The sequence below is a fragment of the Melanerpes formicivorus genome, unplaced genomic scaffold, assembly GCF_026170545.1.
Source record: "Melanerpes formicivorus ecotype bairdi unplaced genomic scaffold, bMelFor1.0.p_v2 SCAF_46, whole genome shotgun sequence".
Lineage (NCBI taxonomy): Eukaryota > Metazoa > Chordata > Aves > Piciformes > Picidae > Melanerpes > Melanerpes formicivorus.
In genome coordinates, this window is record NW_027142398.1 from 3,789,777 (window position 1) to 3,807,165 (window position 17,389).

General features: G+C 60.6%; 1 protein-coding gene across 1 annotated transcript in view; it reads right to left on the reverse strand.

The window, feature by feature from the left end:
• Positions 1-17,150, reverse strand: part of CNTN2 (contactin 2) — a 31,750-nt gene extending 14,600 nt beyond the window's left edge. Inside the window, exons 1-4 of the mRNA XM_068159700.1 lie at positions 17,025-17,150; positions 6,654-6,774; positions 1,226-1,370; positions 177-352 (exon numbers count right to left, since the gene is read on the reverse strand). Coding sequence (XP_068015801.1) covers positions 177-352; positions 1,226-1,370; positions 6,654-6,708 — 376 coding nt within the window. The 5' untranslated portion in view covers positions 6,709-6,774; positions 17,025-17,150. The remainder of the gene's footprint in view (positions 1-176; positions 353-1,225; positions 1,371-6,653; positions 6,775-17,024) is intronic.
• Positions 17,151-17,389: the final 239 nt, after the last annotated feature.

Here is a 17,389-nt window from a genome sequence, read left to right on the forward strand (position 1 = left end):
AGGTCATCCAGTCCAAGCCCCCTGCCACAGTGCCACCAAGCAGCAGGGGCTTCCTTCGAGTGGTGCCGCTGGGTGTCAGGCACAGGAGAGCTCCTCTTGGGGTGAGCAGGGGGGGCTCAGTTCACCCCCAGCCGAACTCTGGCTGCATTTCATCCACCTTGTGGAGTCAAACTTACAGCCAAAGCGGAGGGAGGCTTCCCTGCTGACCACTGTGCCCCTGGGATTGGAAGCCACACACTGGTAGGAGCCTGCATCCTTGGCTTTCACCGGGTTGCTGATCACCAGGTCGCCTGCAACCAGCCTGTACCGGGAGTCTGGCTCCATCCTGAGCTCGGTGCCATTCATCTTCCACCTGCCAAGAGCAAGGGTGAAGAGGGAGAGGCAGATCCTCACTGCAGCACTCATTAGGGGGCTCTCAGGAGGCTCTGCTTAGAGTTGTTTGGGTTAGGGGAAAAAAAAAACCCCTCTAAGATCATCAGGACCAAGCAGCAACCCAGCCCCCAACCCAATCCCCAACCCCCAACCCAATCCCCAACCCAGCCCCCAACCCAATCCCCAACCCAGCCCCCAACCCAATCCCCAACCCAATCCCCAACCCAACCCCCAACCCAATCCCCAATCCAACACCCAACCCAATCCCTAACCCAATCCCTAACCCTATCCCCAACCCAACCCCCAACCCAACCCCTAACCCAACCCCCAACCCCTAACCCAATCCCCAAACCAATCCCCAGCCCAATCCCCAACCCCCAACCCAACCCCTAACCCAATCCCCAATCCAACCCCCAGCCCAATCCCCAACCCCCAACCCAACCCCTAACCCAATCCCCAATCCAACCCCCAGCCCAATCCCCAACCCCCAACCCAGCCCCCAACCCAATCCCCAACCCAACCCCCAACCCAACCATGGCCACAGGTTCCTTGACCCCCCCCCCCAAGGGCTGGGGACTCCACCACCTCCCTGGGCAGCCTGTGCCAACCCCTGGCCACCCTTGCAGGACAGAAGTGGTTCCTAATCTCCAGCCCAGACCTCCCCTTCTTTGTTTCCCCAGCTGTGGTGTGCTGGGACTGGAGTTAGGTTTGCATCTGTTCCACGAGCTGGGAGGGATGGAGCACCACCCAGGGCCCTGTTTCCCGTGTGGGTGATGCCCTTCGAAGTGGGGAAGAGGAAGCAGAAGCCTTGCTGGTTGTGCCCTGCTGCAGGGGGAGGACAGCCCCAGCTCACCTGTAGGTCGCAGGGGGGCTGGCTCGTGCTCTGCAAGCCAAAGTGACTTTCTCCTCTGCTGAGCCCTCAGGGAAGAGGGTGTGGGCAGGCTGCTCCTCAAACACTGGCCCATAGCTCCTTGTGCTGCTCTGTGCTTGGCACCAAACTGCAGGAGAGGGGGAAAAAAAAAGCTGCTCAGCTCCCTCTGCCTTTCCCTAAATCCTCTCCTTGTCAGTTCTGTAGGGCTGGCACCAGGAGGAGGAGCAAGCTGACAGTCACAGCCCAGCTGCCACCACAGCCCAGCCCCAGCCACGGCTCTGAGCCTGAGTGTTCCCTGCGGGCACCTCACACCATCCCTGCTGGGACAGAGGGACAGACATGCAGAGGAAGGCAGGCTGGACACACACCTCCTGCACAGGCAAGACTGGAGCTGGGAAGCCCTGGATGCCCTCCTTGGCTCTGGCATCCAGGTTCCTCCTCTGTCTCTACAAACTTTGGCTGGTTGGGTCCTCCTGAGCCCTCTCCAGGAGGAGGAGAGGAGCAGAGAGAGCCTGGATGGTTGCAGGTCTGCCTCTGCCTCCCTGCAGGCTCCTGGCAGATCCCCTCCAGCCCTGCAGCTGCAGCTGCAGCAGCTGTTGGCAGCTCAAACCTGCTGCCTGCTGCTGTGCAAACCAGCATCAGCTCAACTTTTGGACTAAGAGATGAAGCCTGAAGCCTTCTGAGTGGTGTTTGGACGTGGGTTTGATTCTGATCTTGCTGTCAGGAGCATGGCTCAGGCACAGGCACAAGAGGAACTTCAGAACCAGCCCCCTGGCTTCTCCTGTGCCTGTGCCTCCCTTTGGTGCTTCACTGGGTAGTGCCAGCTGTCTGCAGGGCCTGGCTCTGTGTCCCAGGTGGATGGCAAATGCCAGCAGAGCTCCTTCAGAGGATCACAGAATCGTTTTGGTGGGAAAAGCCCTCTGAGACCACCCAGTCCAAGCCTTAACCCAGCACTGCCAGGTCAGCACCAACCCATGGCCCTCAGCACCACAGCTTTTTAGTCCTTCCAGGCATGGGGACTCCACCACTGCCCTGGGTAGCCTGGTCCAGGGTTTGAGAACCCTTTGGGGCAAGGAATTGTTCCTCATGTCCAACCTAAACCTCCCCTGCTGCAACCTGAGGCCATTTCCTCTTGTCCTATCCCTTGTTCCCAGGGAGCAGAGCCCAAACCCCACCTGGCTCCAGCCTCCTCTCAGGGAGCTGCAGAGAGCAATGAGGTCTCCTCTCAGCCTCCTCTTCTCAGCTGCTGCTCCCCAGCCCTGCTCTCCAGACCCTTCCCCAGCCTCTTTGGACACAGCCTGACTGGAGGTGGCAGTGCAAAGAAGTCAGAACAAAGCAGAAGCTGCCTGGAAATCTCTCCTGTGCAGAGGCAGCTGGTGGGATAATGATCATCAGCAAGGCTGCTCTGCCCCTGTCACCCTGAGAGCTGCCTCTCCCTTGTCAGGGCTGGAGCCACTGAAGGCAGCCTGCTCCCAGCACTGTCCCCCTTCTGCTTCTGCAGTGATAAGCTCAGAGATGCTTGGTTAGCCCCAGGATCCTTCCTTGCTTTGTAACTGAATTAATAACTGTCCTCAGCCTGCCATGCCAGCCAGCAATCTGCTTCCTTCCCCCCCTCGCCCCCCAGCACTCAGCATGGGCACCAGTTAAATGAAGCCACTCCTGTGAGTGTGATGTTTTATGCAGGAGTCACTTCCAGCAGGGAATGGGCAGCTCAGCTCTCCAGGGCTTGGGGGAAGCAGCCCTTTACCTGTAGCTCCTGGGGTCTGTCTCATGTTCCAGCTGCTCTTGCATGTGGAGATGAGGAGGAGGTGGGTGAGGGGCTGCACTAATTGGCTCAGTGGGTTTGGAGCAGCTGTTGGCTGCTCCTTGTGTCCAAGCATCAGGCAATTACCCCAGCCCAGGCTGTGCTGCTGCAAGAGGGCCACAAGCAGGCAGGAGCCTGAGAGCCCCGGTGCCACCCAGCAGGGAGGGAGCACAGCTGGTGTCTGATGCTCTGGGAGGAGAGCAAAGCAGCTTTTGGAGGGTCCTGATCATAGAATTGTCAGGGTTGGAAGGGAGCTCAAGGCTCAGCCAGCTCCATGGGCAGGGACACCTCACACCACAGCAGGTTGCTCACAGCCACCTCCAGCCTGGCTGCAAACACCTCCAGGCAGGAGGCTTCCACCACCTCCCTGGGCAGCCTGTGCCAGGCTCTCACCACCCTCCTGGGGAACAACTTCTTCCTCACATCCAATCTGGATCTCCCCACTTCTAGTTCTGCTCCAATCCCCCCCAGTCTTATCCCTCCCTGACACCCTCAAAAGTCCCTCCCCAGCTTTCTTGGAGCCCCTTTCTGATCCAGGAAGGCCACAATTAGGTCTGCTGGGAGCCTTCTCCTCTCCAGCCTGCACAGCCCCAGCCCTCTCAGCCTGTCTCCCCAGGAGAGGAGCTCCAGCCCCCAGGGCAGGGCTGGTGCCATTTGTCATCCCCAGGAGCTGCCTTCCCGAGGGAGCAGCTTGTGCAAGCTGGAAGCCTTCTCCCAGTTGGGTCAGCAGTGGCTGTGCTGAGCAAGCCTCAGCTGGAGATAATTCTGCTGCCCAGCAGGTGAAATAACCAGGAGTGAATGGAGAATTAATCAGGAAGTGGTGGATTAATTGTGGGCTGCTAGAGGGCAGTGAGTGGCTGAAGGCTTAGCTGCTTTCCATGGCGAGGTTAAGAGCTGGCACATGGTGAGTGATGCCCAGGTCCTTCCCCAGGCAAACATCCTCTGTGGACACTCCCAGCCCTTTCCTCCTGGGATTCTCCTTCCCAGCCAAGCCCAAACTGCCCTGCTCAGCCCTTTGGATTCCACCCAGGCTCCCCTGCACCCCCTTGCTCTCCTCTGCTGTCCCTTCCTCCCCTGCCAAGGGTAAGGGCTACAACTGTCAGGCATTGATTAGCTGAAGTGTGATCAGTGCCAGAGCTCTGGGTGAGTGTGCAGCTGCAGTTCCAAGGTGTCTGGCTGGGGCTGGGGGTGAAATGCCTGCATCCCACTCATGAAGCCACACAGCAGCTGGGTGGAAGTGGTAATTAACCAGTTAGAAGATCAGGTTATGGTTAGAGCTAAGAGTTGAGAGCAAACCTCAGCTCCTCTGAGGCTGCTGAGCCTCTGGCACCCCAGAACTCTCATTTTAAGGTTACCAAAGGGAGTGAAGAAAGGCCAGGGAGGCTTTTTCAGACTTTCCTGACATCTCTTGGTCCTCTCTGTGGGCTTCACCAGCTTTAAACCTTCACAGGGTGCTGGGAAGTCATCCTGGGGGTGGTAGGACCAAGGGAGGGGTGAGAGCTGCCAACCCAGAGCTGCAGCAGAGGCAGATTTAGGTTGGGCAGCAGGAGGAAGCTCTGCAGAGTGAGGGTGGTGAAAAACTGGAAGAGGTTGCGCCATGCCTGGAGCCACTGGAGATCAGACTCCACATGGCCCTGATCTAGCTGGAGATGCCCCTGCTGAGTGCAGGGGGGGTTGGACAAGATGACCTTTGAGGGTCCCTTCCAACCCAGTGCTGCCATCCCAGTCCTGGAGGCTTTGTGCCAGCTCTGGAGTGTTTCCCTGAGCCTCCTCTGTAGCTGTTTTGTCCCTTGCTCGTGCTCCCAGTGAGGAGCTCTCTCTGTCCCAGCTGGCTCCTGAGATGGATTGCATCAGCAGGCAAAGGTCAGGAGAAAACAACCCTCCCAGGCTCTGCTCTGAGGCAGTGTTTAGTGTTCTCCTGTGGGCTCAGCTTGGAGGGGCAGCCAGTGGCACGAACTCAGCTGGTTAATGGGAGAACCCAACTCCATCTCATTGCCTCTCCCAGATTTGGGTCAGACCAATTTCCAAGCAGGCTAATTGCCTCCCAATCTAGGGCAGCCACCCTTCCCTCTGCCTCCTTGGGGACCCAGGGAACATTAAAAGGTAATTAGATATTTATGAGGACAGGCGAGCAGCCTCCGCCTGCGATGATGAATTAGCTGGAGGACATCATCCACGTCTCAGCTGCCTGAAGCCCAATGTCCCCCTGCTGAAAGGAGACCTTCAGAGTGCAGCCTGAGACTCCCTGAGATCCAGAGATGGTCCCAAATGAGTGTGTGGGGGGAGGGAGGGATGGGATCGTTGCAGAGTATGGTCAAAGAGACATCCCTAGACAAAAGCAAGGCGTGAAGTGGCTTTGTCCTGAGCCAGCCCTGCAGGAGGAACCTGGTCCTGCATCTCCTGCATCTCACCCAGGCTTCACAGGCATGGTTTGGGGCAGAGGGGACCTTAAAGCTCATCCAGTTCCACCCCCCCTGCCACGGGCAGGGACACCTCCCACCAGGCCAGGTTGCTGATCCAGCCTGGCCTTGGACACTGTGAGTTGATTAGATGGTGCTGGGTGATAGGTTGGGCTGGATGATCTCAAGGGTCTCTTCCAACCTGGTCTGGTCTGGTCTGGTCTGGTCTGGTCTGGTCTATTCTATTCTATTCTATTCTATTCTATTCTATTCTACTCTTCTTCCCCCCTTCCCCTTCCCCTTCCCCTTCCCCTTCCCCTTCCCCTTCCCCTTCCCCTTCCCCTTCCCCTTCCCCTTCCCCTTCCCCTTCCCCTTCCCCTTCCCTTCCTTGTTCCAGTTCCTGACAACCTCTTCCAGTGTCTCCCCACCCTCACTGGGAAGAATTTCCTCCTCATCTCCAGTCTCAACCTCCCCACTGCCAGCTCAAATCCATTGCACCTCCTCCTGTCACCCCCAGCCCTCGTCAGAAGTCCTTCCCCAGCTCTCCTGCAGCCCCCTTGTCTTTTTTCCTTTTTGAGCTCAGAAAGGGGGAAGACCTTTGCCTCCTCGAGTGACCCAAAGGGAGGTTGGGCACTGCACAGACACATCCCCCAGGTGCCTAAAGCACCCAGGAGAAGGAGCTTCAGCACCACTGCAGCCAGGGAGCAGGGAGAAGGAGCTTCAGCACCACTGCAGCCAGGCAGCAGGGAGAAGGAGCTTCAGCACCCCTGCAGCCAGGCAGCAGGGAGAAGGAGCTTCAGCACCACTGCAGCCAGGCAGCAGGGAGAAGGAGCTTCAGCACCACTGCAGCCAGGCAGCAGGGAGAAGGAGCTTCAGCACCACTGCAGCCAGGGAGCAGGGAGAAGGAGCTTCAGCACCACTGCAGCCAGGCAGCAGGGAGAAGGAGCTTCAGCACCACTGCAGCCAGGGAGCAGGGAGAAGGAGCTTCAGCACCACTGCAGCCAGGCAGCAGGGAGAAGGAGCTTCAGCACCACTGCAGCCAGGCAGCAGGGAGAAGGAGCTTCAGCACCACTGCAGCCAGGAGAGCTTTGGCCCAGCTGAACAACTCCACACCTATGGTGCACCCCCCGGCTGATGTCCTGCTTGGTCCCTCCAGCAGCCCCCTCTCCACTCTGCCAGGGAGACCCCCAGAGGTTGCTGCTCTTACCCAGCAAGGTGAGGAGAGTGAGGGAGCTGTGGGTGAGTCCAGCTGTGCCTCCCATCCTCTGCCTCCGACCGGGTTATGGCCCCCACGGCTGAGCCTCTGCGGAGGAGTGGGGACAGCAGCCCTGCAGGGACAGAGAGAGGAGTTATGAGCAGCATTCCTCTGCCTCTGCCCCAGGAACTGGCATCCAGCTGCCTGTCCCTGCTGGCCACAGGCCCAGGGTGACAGCAAACAGCCAGCTGCCCAGGGAGGAGCACCCAGGGCTTTGAAGGAGCTCTTTTTCTCCTTCTGACTCTACAGATCTGGTTGGGAAATTGTTCCTCCTCCTCTGCTCTTCTTCCTCCTCCTTTATCTGCCCTTCTTCCTCCTCCTTTATCTGCCCTTCTTCCTCCCTCCTCCAGAAAGAGCACTTCCTCCCGAGCCTTGAAATACACAAAGGCAGAAGCAGGCAGGATATTGGTGGCAAGGGAGGAATAATTTGTTCCTGTTGTTTGGTGGTCAAAGGATCTTTAATCAGAACTCCCCAGGCAGGCAGTGGCTGCCTGTGGGTGCTGTGCCAGCCCCCAGCCCCTTGGTCTGGAGAGGCTGTGGGGACCCAGCTCATCACCAGGCATTTGCAGAGCATCCCTGCAAGGAGGGCCTGTGGAAAGTGAGTGGCAGGAAGGGGCTGTGCAGGGCTGGCTCATTTCCTGCGCTTCCTCCGAGTGTAATGCATGGGGGACGGTTAGTCAAGGGCTAAAGGAGCGTTGAGAGGTTTCCTGATGCTGTGAGACACAGGGGGGAGGAAGTGGAGGGATGATTTCCAGCCCCTCTGTAGACCCCAGGCTTCCAAAATCTCTCAGGAAGAGCAAAACCCAACCACACCCTGAGGCTGTTGGTGCCGGCGGCCAGCACACGACCCCCCCGTACCCCCACGGGAAGCCCCCAGCAGCCCCCCAGGCTGGCAGAGCCGTTCGTGCCCCTGTGCCCTGCCCACCACGCAGCCCAGCGAGTGCTGCCCAAGGTGCTGCCAACGCCGGGCTGCGAACGCGGCTTCATCCCTGCGCCCCAGCTGCTCCTGCTGCCGCTCCTCTCCCTGCCCATCTGTCCGCCCGAGCCCCCGGTGCTGCTCCTAAGCCCCTCCGAGCAGGGATTAGCTTTCCAGCCCACGGGAGGCAGCCCCCCTCCATGCCTCGCTGCTTTAGGAGCTGCGCTGCTCAGCTCATTAAGGGCAGCCCTCGGAAGGCGCCTGAGCAAGCAGCGATAGCCTGGCTTTGCTTCACGTCCTGCCTCTGGGGACCCTGGCTGGCTGGAGGAGCCACCTGGCCGCCGTGTCCTCACCCACAAGAGATGAGTTTGCCACCAGCCCCCTCCCAAACCCTCCTCGATGTGTCCCTTGCTCGGCTGGGAGGGCTGCATCCCAGCCTGCCGCTCCGGAGCTCCCTGCCCGCCCGAGCCCTGCTTCATCACCGCCCCCTGAATGAGGCTGGGGGCTAATTGTGCTGCGAGGCCGGGGAAGGAGGGAGCCCTGCTCTGAAGAGGGAGGGGGCTGAGCCCCGTTGCAGGGAGGAGATGCGGGGCAGGGCGTGAGAGCCGCTGGGATGAAAGCTGCTCCCTGCCGGTCGTTCCAGCGGCCCCGACGTGGGGCAGTCACATGAGATCTCTTGATGTCAACGAGCATCATGCCCCAAACGGTGTCCTGAGCCCACAGCCTTTCAGCTAACACTGCCCCATTGTTCCCCTGCCTTCAGCCCCTGCCTGCTTTGCCCTCATGTGCCTTGTGCTCACAGAGTAAGCACTTTGGGACAAGGACCAGCTGTAAGCTCGGAGCTGTTGTGCTGTGCTGGGGGCTCTCAGGCCGTGCCAGCTCTCTGCTAGCTCAGAAGTTGACTTCTCCAAGTCTCTGCAGCTTGGCTCCTTCAGCAGCGTGCTCCAGTGCCCAGGGTATAGGAAGGGCAGCAGGGGCTGAGGCTGCCCTGCACCCAGCAGCAGCGAATGGGAGTGGGAGAGTCTGAGAGGCTGCCACAGGAGGGGTTGGAAGGGACCTCTGGAGGTCCAGGCCAAGCCACAGCAGCTTGCCCAGTGGCCAGGGAGGGGTTGGAATCTCTCCAGAGCAGGAGACTCCACAACCTCTCTGGGCAGCCTGCTCCAGGCCTGCAGCAGCCTCACATTCTCCTGTTCAGATGGAACCTCCTGGGTTCCAGTTTGTGCCCCTTGCCCTCTCCCTGGGCACCACTGACAGGAGTCTGGCCCCAGCCTCTTGCCCCCAGCCCTTCAGCTCTTGCTGGGCATTGCTCAGGCCCCTCCTGGGGCTTCTCTTCTCCAGTTTGTGTCCCTTGCCCTCTCCCTGGGCACCACTGACAGGAGTCTGGCCCCAGCCTCTTGCCCCCAGCCCTTCAGCTCTTGCTGGGCATTGCTCAGGCCCCTTCTGGGGCTGCTCTTCTCCAGTTTGTGTCCCTTGCCCCTTGTGCTGTCACTGGGCACCGCTGGATGCTTTCCCCTAGAGCTGTTGCTCCTGAGGAAGAGGAAGGTGAGCAGCAGTGTCCTGCTCTGGGAATACTTCTAGCAGCATCCCCCTTCAGCCTCCTTCCCTGCAGCCAAGCCAAGCTGGTAGCTTGTAGGAGTTAAGTTGCTTTCATTGCTTTCATTAGCTGTTGGTTCATTATTTATGCTTCAAACTCCAGCTGTGAGCTCCAGTCCTGCTGCTGGCCCTGCCCACCCTCACCCCTGTGCACTCTGGTCCCTGGGGCTCCCTTCCTCCTCTCTTCTCACTTCCTTGTGGCCCTCTCTCCACCTCCCCAGGATCCCCTTCATGCACATGGTTGTGGGTTTGCCTCTGGACCCCTCAGGGCCCCTTCCAAGGGTGGGATGTGTGGTGCTGCTGCTCTGCAGGCTCAGGGAGGGGGCATGGGGATGCTCTTCCCAAAGGCTGCTGCTCTGCCCTTGGGAATCCAGCCTCAGCCCAGCCCCTGCTTCAACTCCTTTGCCAAACATGAGGAAGGTGACAGCAGGCAGAGCTCCACATCAGATGGAGGTGGCAGGCAGTGACAGAGCCATCTCTGCAAGTGCTGACACTCTCATTTGTTTGCAATGAGAGCCTGGATGAAACAATCCTCTGGGATGCTGCTTGGTGTGCTCCCAGATTGCCTTATCCCCTAAGTGCCCTGATCAAATTGTGCCTGAGGGCCTGAACCTGCACCTGGGGCTGTGCTGGGGCCCTGGGGGGGGGGGGGGGGGGGTGGACCTTAAAGCCACCATCCCCAGCTGTGGATCCTGCACCTGAGCTTCTCCACAGCTTAGCAGCTGACAGTGAGAGCTGCTCTCCCTCCTCAATGAGCAGAGGGCCCGTGGGGACCTGTGCTTGCCCCTCTCCACTGGCTGTGCTGGCAGGGGCTGGGGAGCCTCCTGCTCCTGAGAGGGGATCTGGCAGCCCTGCTAATGGAGGCTGTTATCAATGCCTCCAGTAGCAAGGGAGGCATGGGCACACTGGGGAGCACTGCCATCAGCCCTGCCCTCTGGAGGCCTTGGCATCAGCCCTGCCCTCTGGAGGCCCTGCCATCAGCCCTGCCCTCTGGAGGCCTTGGCATCAGCCCTGCCCTCTGGAGGCCCTGCCATCAGCCCTGCCCTCTGGAGGCCTTGGCATCAGCCCTGCCCTCTGGAGGCTCTGGCATCAGCCTTCCCCTCTGGAGGTCCTGGCATCAGCCCTGCCCTCTGGAGGCCTTGGCATCAGCCCTGCCCTCTGGAGGCCCTGCCATCAGCCCTGCCCTCTGGAGGCTCTGGCATCAGCCCTGCCCTCTGGAGGCTCTGGCATCAGCCTTCCCCCTGGAGGCTCTGGCATCAGCCCTGCCCTCTGGAGGCTCTGCCATCAGCTCTGCTCTCTGGAGGCTCTGCCATCAGTCCCCCTCTGGAGGCCCTGGCATCAGCCCTGCCCTCTGGAGGCCTTGGCATCAGCCCTGCCCTCTGGAGGCTCTGGCATCAGCCCTGCCCTCTGGAGGTCCTGGCATCAGCCCTGCCCTCTGGATGCCCTGGTATCAGCCCTTGTGGTGGAGGCAGAGCTAAAGGGCTGCAGAGAGGTTCTGAGTCCTCCTGAGCCTCTGGAAGAGGAGCTGTTGCCTGCCCCAGCATCTGCAGCTCCAGGTCTGAGTGTGGAGCAGCATCCCTTGGAGCAGGCAACCCCAGCAGGACTCTGGGTGCTGGGGGGGCAGCAGGAGTGGCTTTGGGTGGGAGCTCTGTCGTGGGCAGTGCAGGCAGAGGGCTGCCTGCCAGCAGGACAAGGGGGCTGTGGCTCAGCCTCCTGTGGTGAGGTCTGTGTGGAACTGGGGCAGCTCCTTCAGCTGCAGCACTCAGAGACCTCACAGGCTGCACTGGGCTGGAAGGGACCCTCAAAGGTCACCTTGTGCCACCCCCCTGCAGCCAGCAGGGACACCTCCAACTGGAGCAGGCTGCTCACATCAAGGCTGACCTTGAATGCCTCCAGGGCTGGGGTCCTGCAGCCACACCCCTGGGCGACCTGTCCCAGTGCCTCACCACTCTCCCTGTGCAGAACTCCCCCCAGGGGAGAGCTGCTCCTGAGGGTGGCTGAGGCAGGGATTTGTCCCTGTGCTGTGTCTCTTCTCCTGAGGTCCATCCCTCAGGCTGCCAAGGGCAATGCCTTTGATCCTGGCTGGATCTGGGGCTTGCAAAACCCTTTTCAAGGTTGGGTACATTCTGTGCAGCTCCAGAGCAGCATGTGTCAAGGAGCTCCAAAGGGCTTCAGTCTGATGGCTCTCTCCTCCCTGTGCTCTGCAGAAGGTGCATTCAAGCTGCAGACTCTGAATTCAGCCTTGCCTGAACTTTTTTAGGGGCTTGGAGCTGTTGGTGGTTCCAGGACCCAGAGCTGCTGCTGCTGCTGCAGAAAACCCACAGCAGAGAAGCCCTCAGGGTCCAAGTGAGGCAGAGGGGCAGAGGGGAGGGCACAGAGTGGGGACTGGAAGGAGAAACCCTAGAAGCAGAGAATTGGTTTGGTTGGAAAAGACCTTTAAGACTATGGAGTCCAAGCCTTGCCCCAGCACTGCCAGCTCACCACCCACCCATGGCCCTCAGCACCACAGCTCTGAGACCCCTGCAGGGGTGGGGGCTCCACCACTGCCCTGGGCAGCTTGGGCCAGGCCTGGACAACCCTTCTGGGGAAGAAATCCTTCCTCATGTCCAAGCTGAGCCTCCCCTGGTGCAACTTGAGGCCATTTCCTCTCACTTTGTTGCTTGTTCCTTGGGACAGGAGACCACCTCCCAGCTGGCTCCAATCCCCTAGCAGAGGACAGGTTGAAAGAAGCTGCTTTAATCCACCCCACCTGGGTGGGAGCTTCCCATCCTCAGGTGCCTCCATCCCCCCCAGCACACCAAAGCCCCATGCCAGGCAGGACCCTGGGGCAGGCAGAGTCTGTGTGCCAAGCCCCCAGCCCACCAGGCAGCCACAGATGAGCCCAGACAGCAGAACCCCAGCTGTGGGTGGCATCATGGCAGGGAAGGAGCTCTGGCTGTGAGCACCATCTGCTCCTGCAGCTCAGGGATGGAGGCTCCAAGCATCCTGAAGCAGTTTCAGCTCCTCCTGTGTGAGCACAGCCAGGGGCAGAGAGCTGGATTCAGTTTGGGGCTCCTCACTCCAAGGAGGACATTGAGGGCCTGGAGCAGGTCCAGAGAAGGGCAGCAAAGCTGGAGAAGGATCTGGAGAACAGGGCAGGTGAGGAGCAGCTGAGGGAGACTCAGCCTGGAGAGGAAGAGGCTGAAGGGAGACCTCACTGAAGGCAGGCTGGAGCCAGGTAGGTGTTGGTCTCTTCTCTCAAGTAACAAAGGATGAGAGGAAATGGCCTGAAATGGTGCCAGGGGAGGGGTAGGTTGGAGATTCTCTGCTGCCAGAGTGGTCAGAGGTTGGCACAGGCTGCCCAGGGAGGTGGTGGAGTCTCCATCCCTGGAGGGCCTCAAGAAATGTGTGGCCATGGCACCTGGGGACTTGGTTTAGTGGCTGTGGGGGTGTTGGGCTGCTGCTGGGACTGGGTGACCTGAGAGAGCTTTTCCAGCCTTAATGACCTGGGGTGCCCTGAGAGCAAGCAGCCAAACACCAAGCCAGTGCCAGTGCTCCACTCCCCCCAGCTCTGCCTGCACTAGAAGTCAGTTGTGTTTGCTGAGGCACCTCCAAAGCTCAGGGGTGGGATTAGGCTTGGGATGAGGTTGGCTTTGGTTTGGATCTGGCTCTGATCCTGTGGCTTGTGGAGCCGTGGGGCTGGGCAGGATGCTGCAGGCTTCCTCACTGTGTGCTGCAAACCAATTACATCTGGAGCAATCCTGAATCACCATATCCATGGAAACTGATGTGCTGCTCCTGTTGACACAGAGCATCCTGAGCCAGGCTGCTCCCCTGCAGAGCAGACCTGGGCCTCGAGGTGTCTGCATGGGCCCTGAGGTTTTGAGGGGGAGTGCAGCCTGCTGTAGGGTTTGGTGTCTGGAGTGGGGGCAGGAGCAGAGAATCAAACTGCTTTGGGTGGGAAGGGACCTTTAAAGGTCACCCAGCTCAACCTCCCTGCAGTCAGCAGGGACAGCTGCAGCCAGAGCAGGTTGCTCAGGGCACCAGAGAAGTCCTTCTTGGAGTGAGGGCCCCGAAACTGAGCACTGTTGTGCTCTGGAAAGGGTTTCCCCAGGAGCTGCCTGCAGCCTCCCAGGCTGGGCACAGCTTGCCCGAGGCTGTCAGCACAGCAGGCAGCTCCTAAGCTCTCCCTGAAGAGGTCTTTCAATCGATAGCTCCAGTCAATAGCAGCTGGAAGGATGCTTAAAGTCTTTGGAAACAAGGCCACAAGTGAGCAGATGAGTGTGGGAGAGCTGCTGCCTGCCCCAAACCCTCTCTAACCCCCTGCTCACAGCTGCTCAGATCCCACCGTTGCGTGCCCCCTCCCTCTGGATGCTCTCAGGACCATCTTGCAGCCTCCTTGCCTGGGAGAGGCAGGTTCTCAGTCTGGGCTTGCAGGGAAGGGGCTGCTGAGCCGGGCTGGGTGTCCCACAGAGCTGGCAGGAGGAGGGAGCTGGGATCTGGCCTCTCCTGCTGCCCCAAACTCCAGACCCAAGCCTCACAGAGCAGCTTTTCCCACCCCTCCTGCAGCACAGCTCTGTGCCCCCAGCCTGGGGAGCTCTGCCCATGGCCTGGGACACCCCCAGCACTGCCAGCCCTGCACACCCTCCCGCCCACCTCCTGCTATTAGCGCTGCCTGCCGTCAGCAGCAGGAGCTCTTTGATGTGGCTCCGGTATAAATAGCTCCCTACCTGCCACGGAGCCCAGCTCCATCCCCTCCCCTGCCTGGGAAACCACTTGGCAGGAGCCAGTCCCAGGGAGAGGCTGAAGTGAGGAGAGCCAAGTGTGGAGCCTGGGAAGGAAGCCTGACTGCCACAGCCCAGGGCAGGTGATGTGTGGTGTGGGGAAGCTCTGAGGGCTCCCAGCCCTTCACTGCTGCTGCCTGCCCTCTTTGTGCCACGGGGTAAGGCCCATCCCATGTGGTGGGCACATGCATGGCACTGGATGCCTGCCCCAGCCTCCCAGAGCTCTCCTGGTGTGGTAGGTGTCTGTGGATGGCACCAAGCATCTATCTACCCCAGCCCTGCAGAGCCTTCCTGGCGTGGATGGGGTCCATGCATGGCACTGGATGCTTGCCCCAGCCTCCCAGAGCCCCTCAGCCTTCCCCTTGGCACTGCTGGGTGCTTGTGCTGGAGGGGAGATGGGCACTGGGGTGCTGGAGAGCTGCAGTGTCCTCAGGCAGAGGGGACCTTGGTGAAGCCCTGCTGAGATCCTTCCCCTCCTAGGAGAGGGTTTGGGTGTCCCCTGCAAAGGTGTCAGGTTTACTTTGCTCCCTGGAGGGCATCATGCTCCTGTCTGACCTCCTCACCTGCCTTTGGCAAAGTGGGTTTGGGTACTCAGTCTCCAAACAGTGCCAGGCTGCTCTCTGCTTCACAAGGAGATGCAAGAGCCAGCACAAAGCATCCGTCCCCTGTCCTGTGTCTGCCTGGGACTGGCAGCTCCACAGGCTGCACAACACAGGAGGTCACTGAGGACCTTGGCTGCTGGTGGGGCTGGGTGGCAGTGTCCCTCGTGCTCCCTCAGCTCCTGGGACACCTCTCTCCTGTTGAACCCTGGAAGAGGTCACCCAGGGAGGCTGTGGATGCAGCCTGGGGCAGCCCTGGGCTGGCTGGGGCTGGGAGCCAGCCCCTGAGGCCACTGGGCCTGGGGCTCACCAGCTCCCCACAGCTCTGCTCCACTGAGCAGGGAGCCTCTGCAGTGGGAGGCTGGCAGGAGACTCCCTGGGGATGTGATGTGTTCCAGGTGGCTGCCTGGCTTTGCTTTGTGCCCAGCACCTCCAAGGGGACAGCTCGAAGGCTGGGGTGGGGGCATGGTCACTGCAAGGAGACAAAGTGCTCTGGGAGCCCTTGGGGCTTGCAGGAGGGAGGAGGAGCAGAGGAACGTGGGGAGATGTCTGCCTCTCCCTACCCATTCCATGGATCACTTGGGCTCTGGACGTGCTCAGGGCATGCAGGTGGCTGAACTGCTGCCTCAGGCTTTCCTCCACACGAGCTCAGCCTCCACGTGGACCAAAGCCTCTGGGCACCAGGGTTAGCTACCTGCCTGGGAAACCTCTCCCTGCTGCCAGGGTTGGATTTCTGCCTTCCCTGGTGTGCTGGTGGTGGATGTGCAGAGCAGACCCCACCATGGGCCACTCCATCCTCCACAGGTGTCTTGAGGGACAAAAGTCATGGCTGCTGCTTTTGGTACTCCTTGAGGAGGTGCTGGAGAAGAGCCTCAGTGACCATTTAGGGTCACAGAGCTGTCAGGGTTGGAAGGGAGCTCAAGGATCAGCCAGTCCCAACCCCCCTGCCGTGGGCAGGGACACCTCCCCCTAGAGCTTTTGTCTCAGCCTGCTCCTGGGCTTGGTGTGACCCTCCTCTTTTCTGGTCTCTTTAGTCTCTGGGTGATTCTGACCCACCCCTGGAAGGCAAAGCTGTGCCCAGAAAGTTTGGGACCTGCAGCTTCCCTGTGGCAGCCAAGGAAGCAGCTCCAGGGGTTGGTGCTGCTGCTGCTGTCGGATGAGCTCCGTAGCAAATGAACCTGCAGAGGTTCATCAGGGGAGGCTAACCTGCTCCTAAGGCTTGCCCAAGAGCCTGTGCCTCAGCTCTGGAGCCTCACAGCTCGTTGTGGCCGTGCCTGGAGATGGCCTGGGGAGGAGCAAGAGCTGTTCTCAGGGTGCAGCTGCAGCCCTGGGCTGAGCTTGCTGGTGGGGAAGGTTGGGGTTGCTCCCAGCTCCGGGGTGAGGAGGCTGCTGCCTCAAAGCAACTAGTGTTTCCCTGGGGAGAGGCCAAGCTCCTCTGAATGCTCCCCAGTCCAGCCAGAACAATCCTGCTGAGGCTCGTGGGAGTGCTGGGAGGGTCGCTGGGGCAGCGTGGGTGGGAGGCAAGGGGAGGAGGGAGCTTGGGGAGTTTAAGAGGTGGGACCGGAGCCCTCTGAAGCTCATCCCAGCCTGCCCTGCCCTGCCTTGCCCTGCCCCGGGCTGCTCCTCCACCTGAGCATCCCTCCTGCTGCAAGTGGGAAGGAGCAAAGTGATGCCCTGCCTGCCGGTGCCCTGCCTGCCGGTGCCTCCCTGTGCCCTGTTGTGCAGGCTTGGGGTGGGCAAGTTCTTGCTCCTGACTTTGCACCGAGCCCCTCTGGCTCCCCCCCTGCCCTGAGCCTCCCCAGCACGCTGCAACCCCCTGACCAGACACAGAAACGCTCCCAGCACCCTCTCCCACCCCTCACCTAGCATCTATCCACCCGCGGGGGGGCTTAAGGAGGAAGGGACTTGGGACACGATGATCTTCCTCATCCTCCTGGAGAGGAAACCAAGGTCCCTTGGGCTCTTTTGGGGCTCTGTCAGCTCATGCTGGGGATGCTGAAGTAGTTTGGTGTGGGGGGAAAAAAAGCTCTGCGAGCCCCTCCTGCCCCTCCCAGACACCACGTTTGAGATGCCCGACCCCGGCAGAAGGCAGCAGCCGAATCCTAACAGCGACCAACAGCACAAACGTTCCCAGAGTTGCTCCAGCCGCGGCCGCTCGGCCCCTGCCACAAGTGACGGAGCCCTGGCACCCCCCCTCCGCCCTCCCACCTCCACCTCCGGCTCCTCTCCAGCGCAAGCGGCGCCTGCAGAGCCGTCACCCACCCCAAAACCAGCCAAACCCCCCCCGCTCCCTCCTCCCCATCCCCGCCAGAGCCCGGCGGGGGCTGGCAGGTCCCTCCTCACCGGGGCAAAGCCGAAGGCGGCAGCAGCAAGTTGGCTCAGCTCGGGGAGCTGAAACCCGGAGCCCCTCCGCTCCCCTCTGGGCTGGAGGAAGGGAAGGGAAGGCTCTTACCTGGCGTGGGACGGAGGCGTGGGCACGGAGCGGGGGCACGGGCGAGGCCCCAGCGGCGCTGGAGGCTGGGCTGGGAGGCAGAGCTTGGCTGGTGGCTGCCCGAGCGGGGATGTGTGCGCCCGAAGCCACTGCAGCATCTCTGCATTAGGATGTGCTCCTCCCTCCCCTCCCTCCTTGCGTGCGCGCTCCCTCGCTCGCCGCCAGCCACCACCCCGCTCCCTGGAGAGGACAATTTGGATTTATTTATTATTTTCCTTTCATTTACACCCCCCCCCCCCCCCGCCGCCCCCTCCTCTCTCCTGCCTTTTACCTCACTTGCCACAGACCGGGGAGCAGTCAGGGAGGCAGAGGGACTCGCAGCAGCA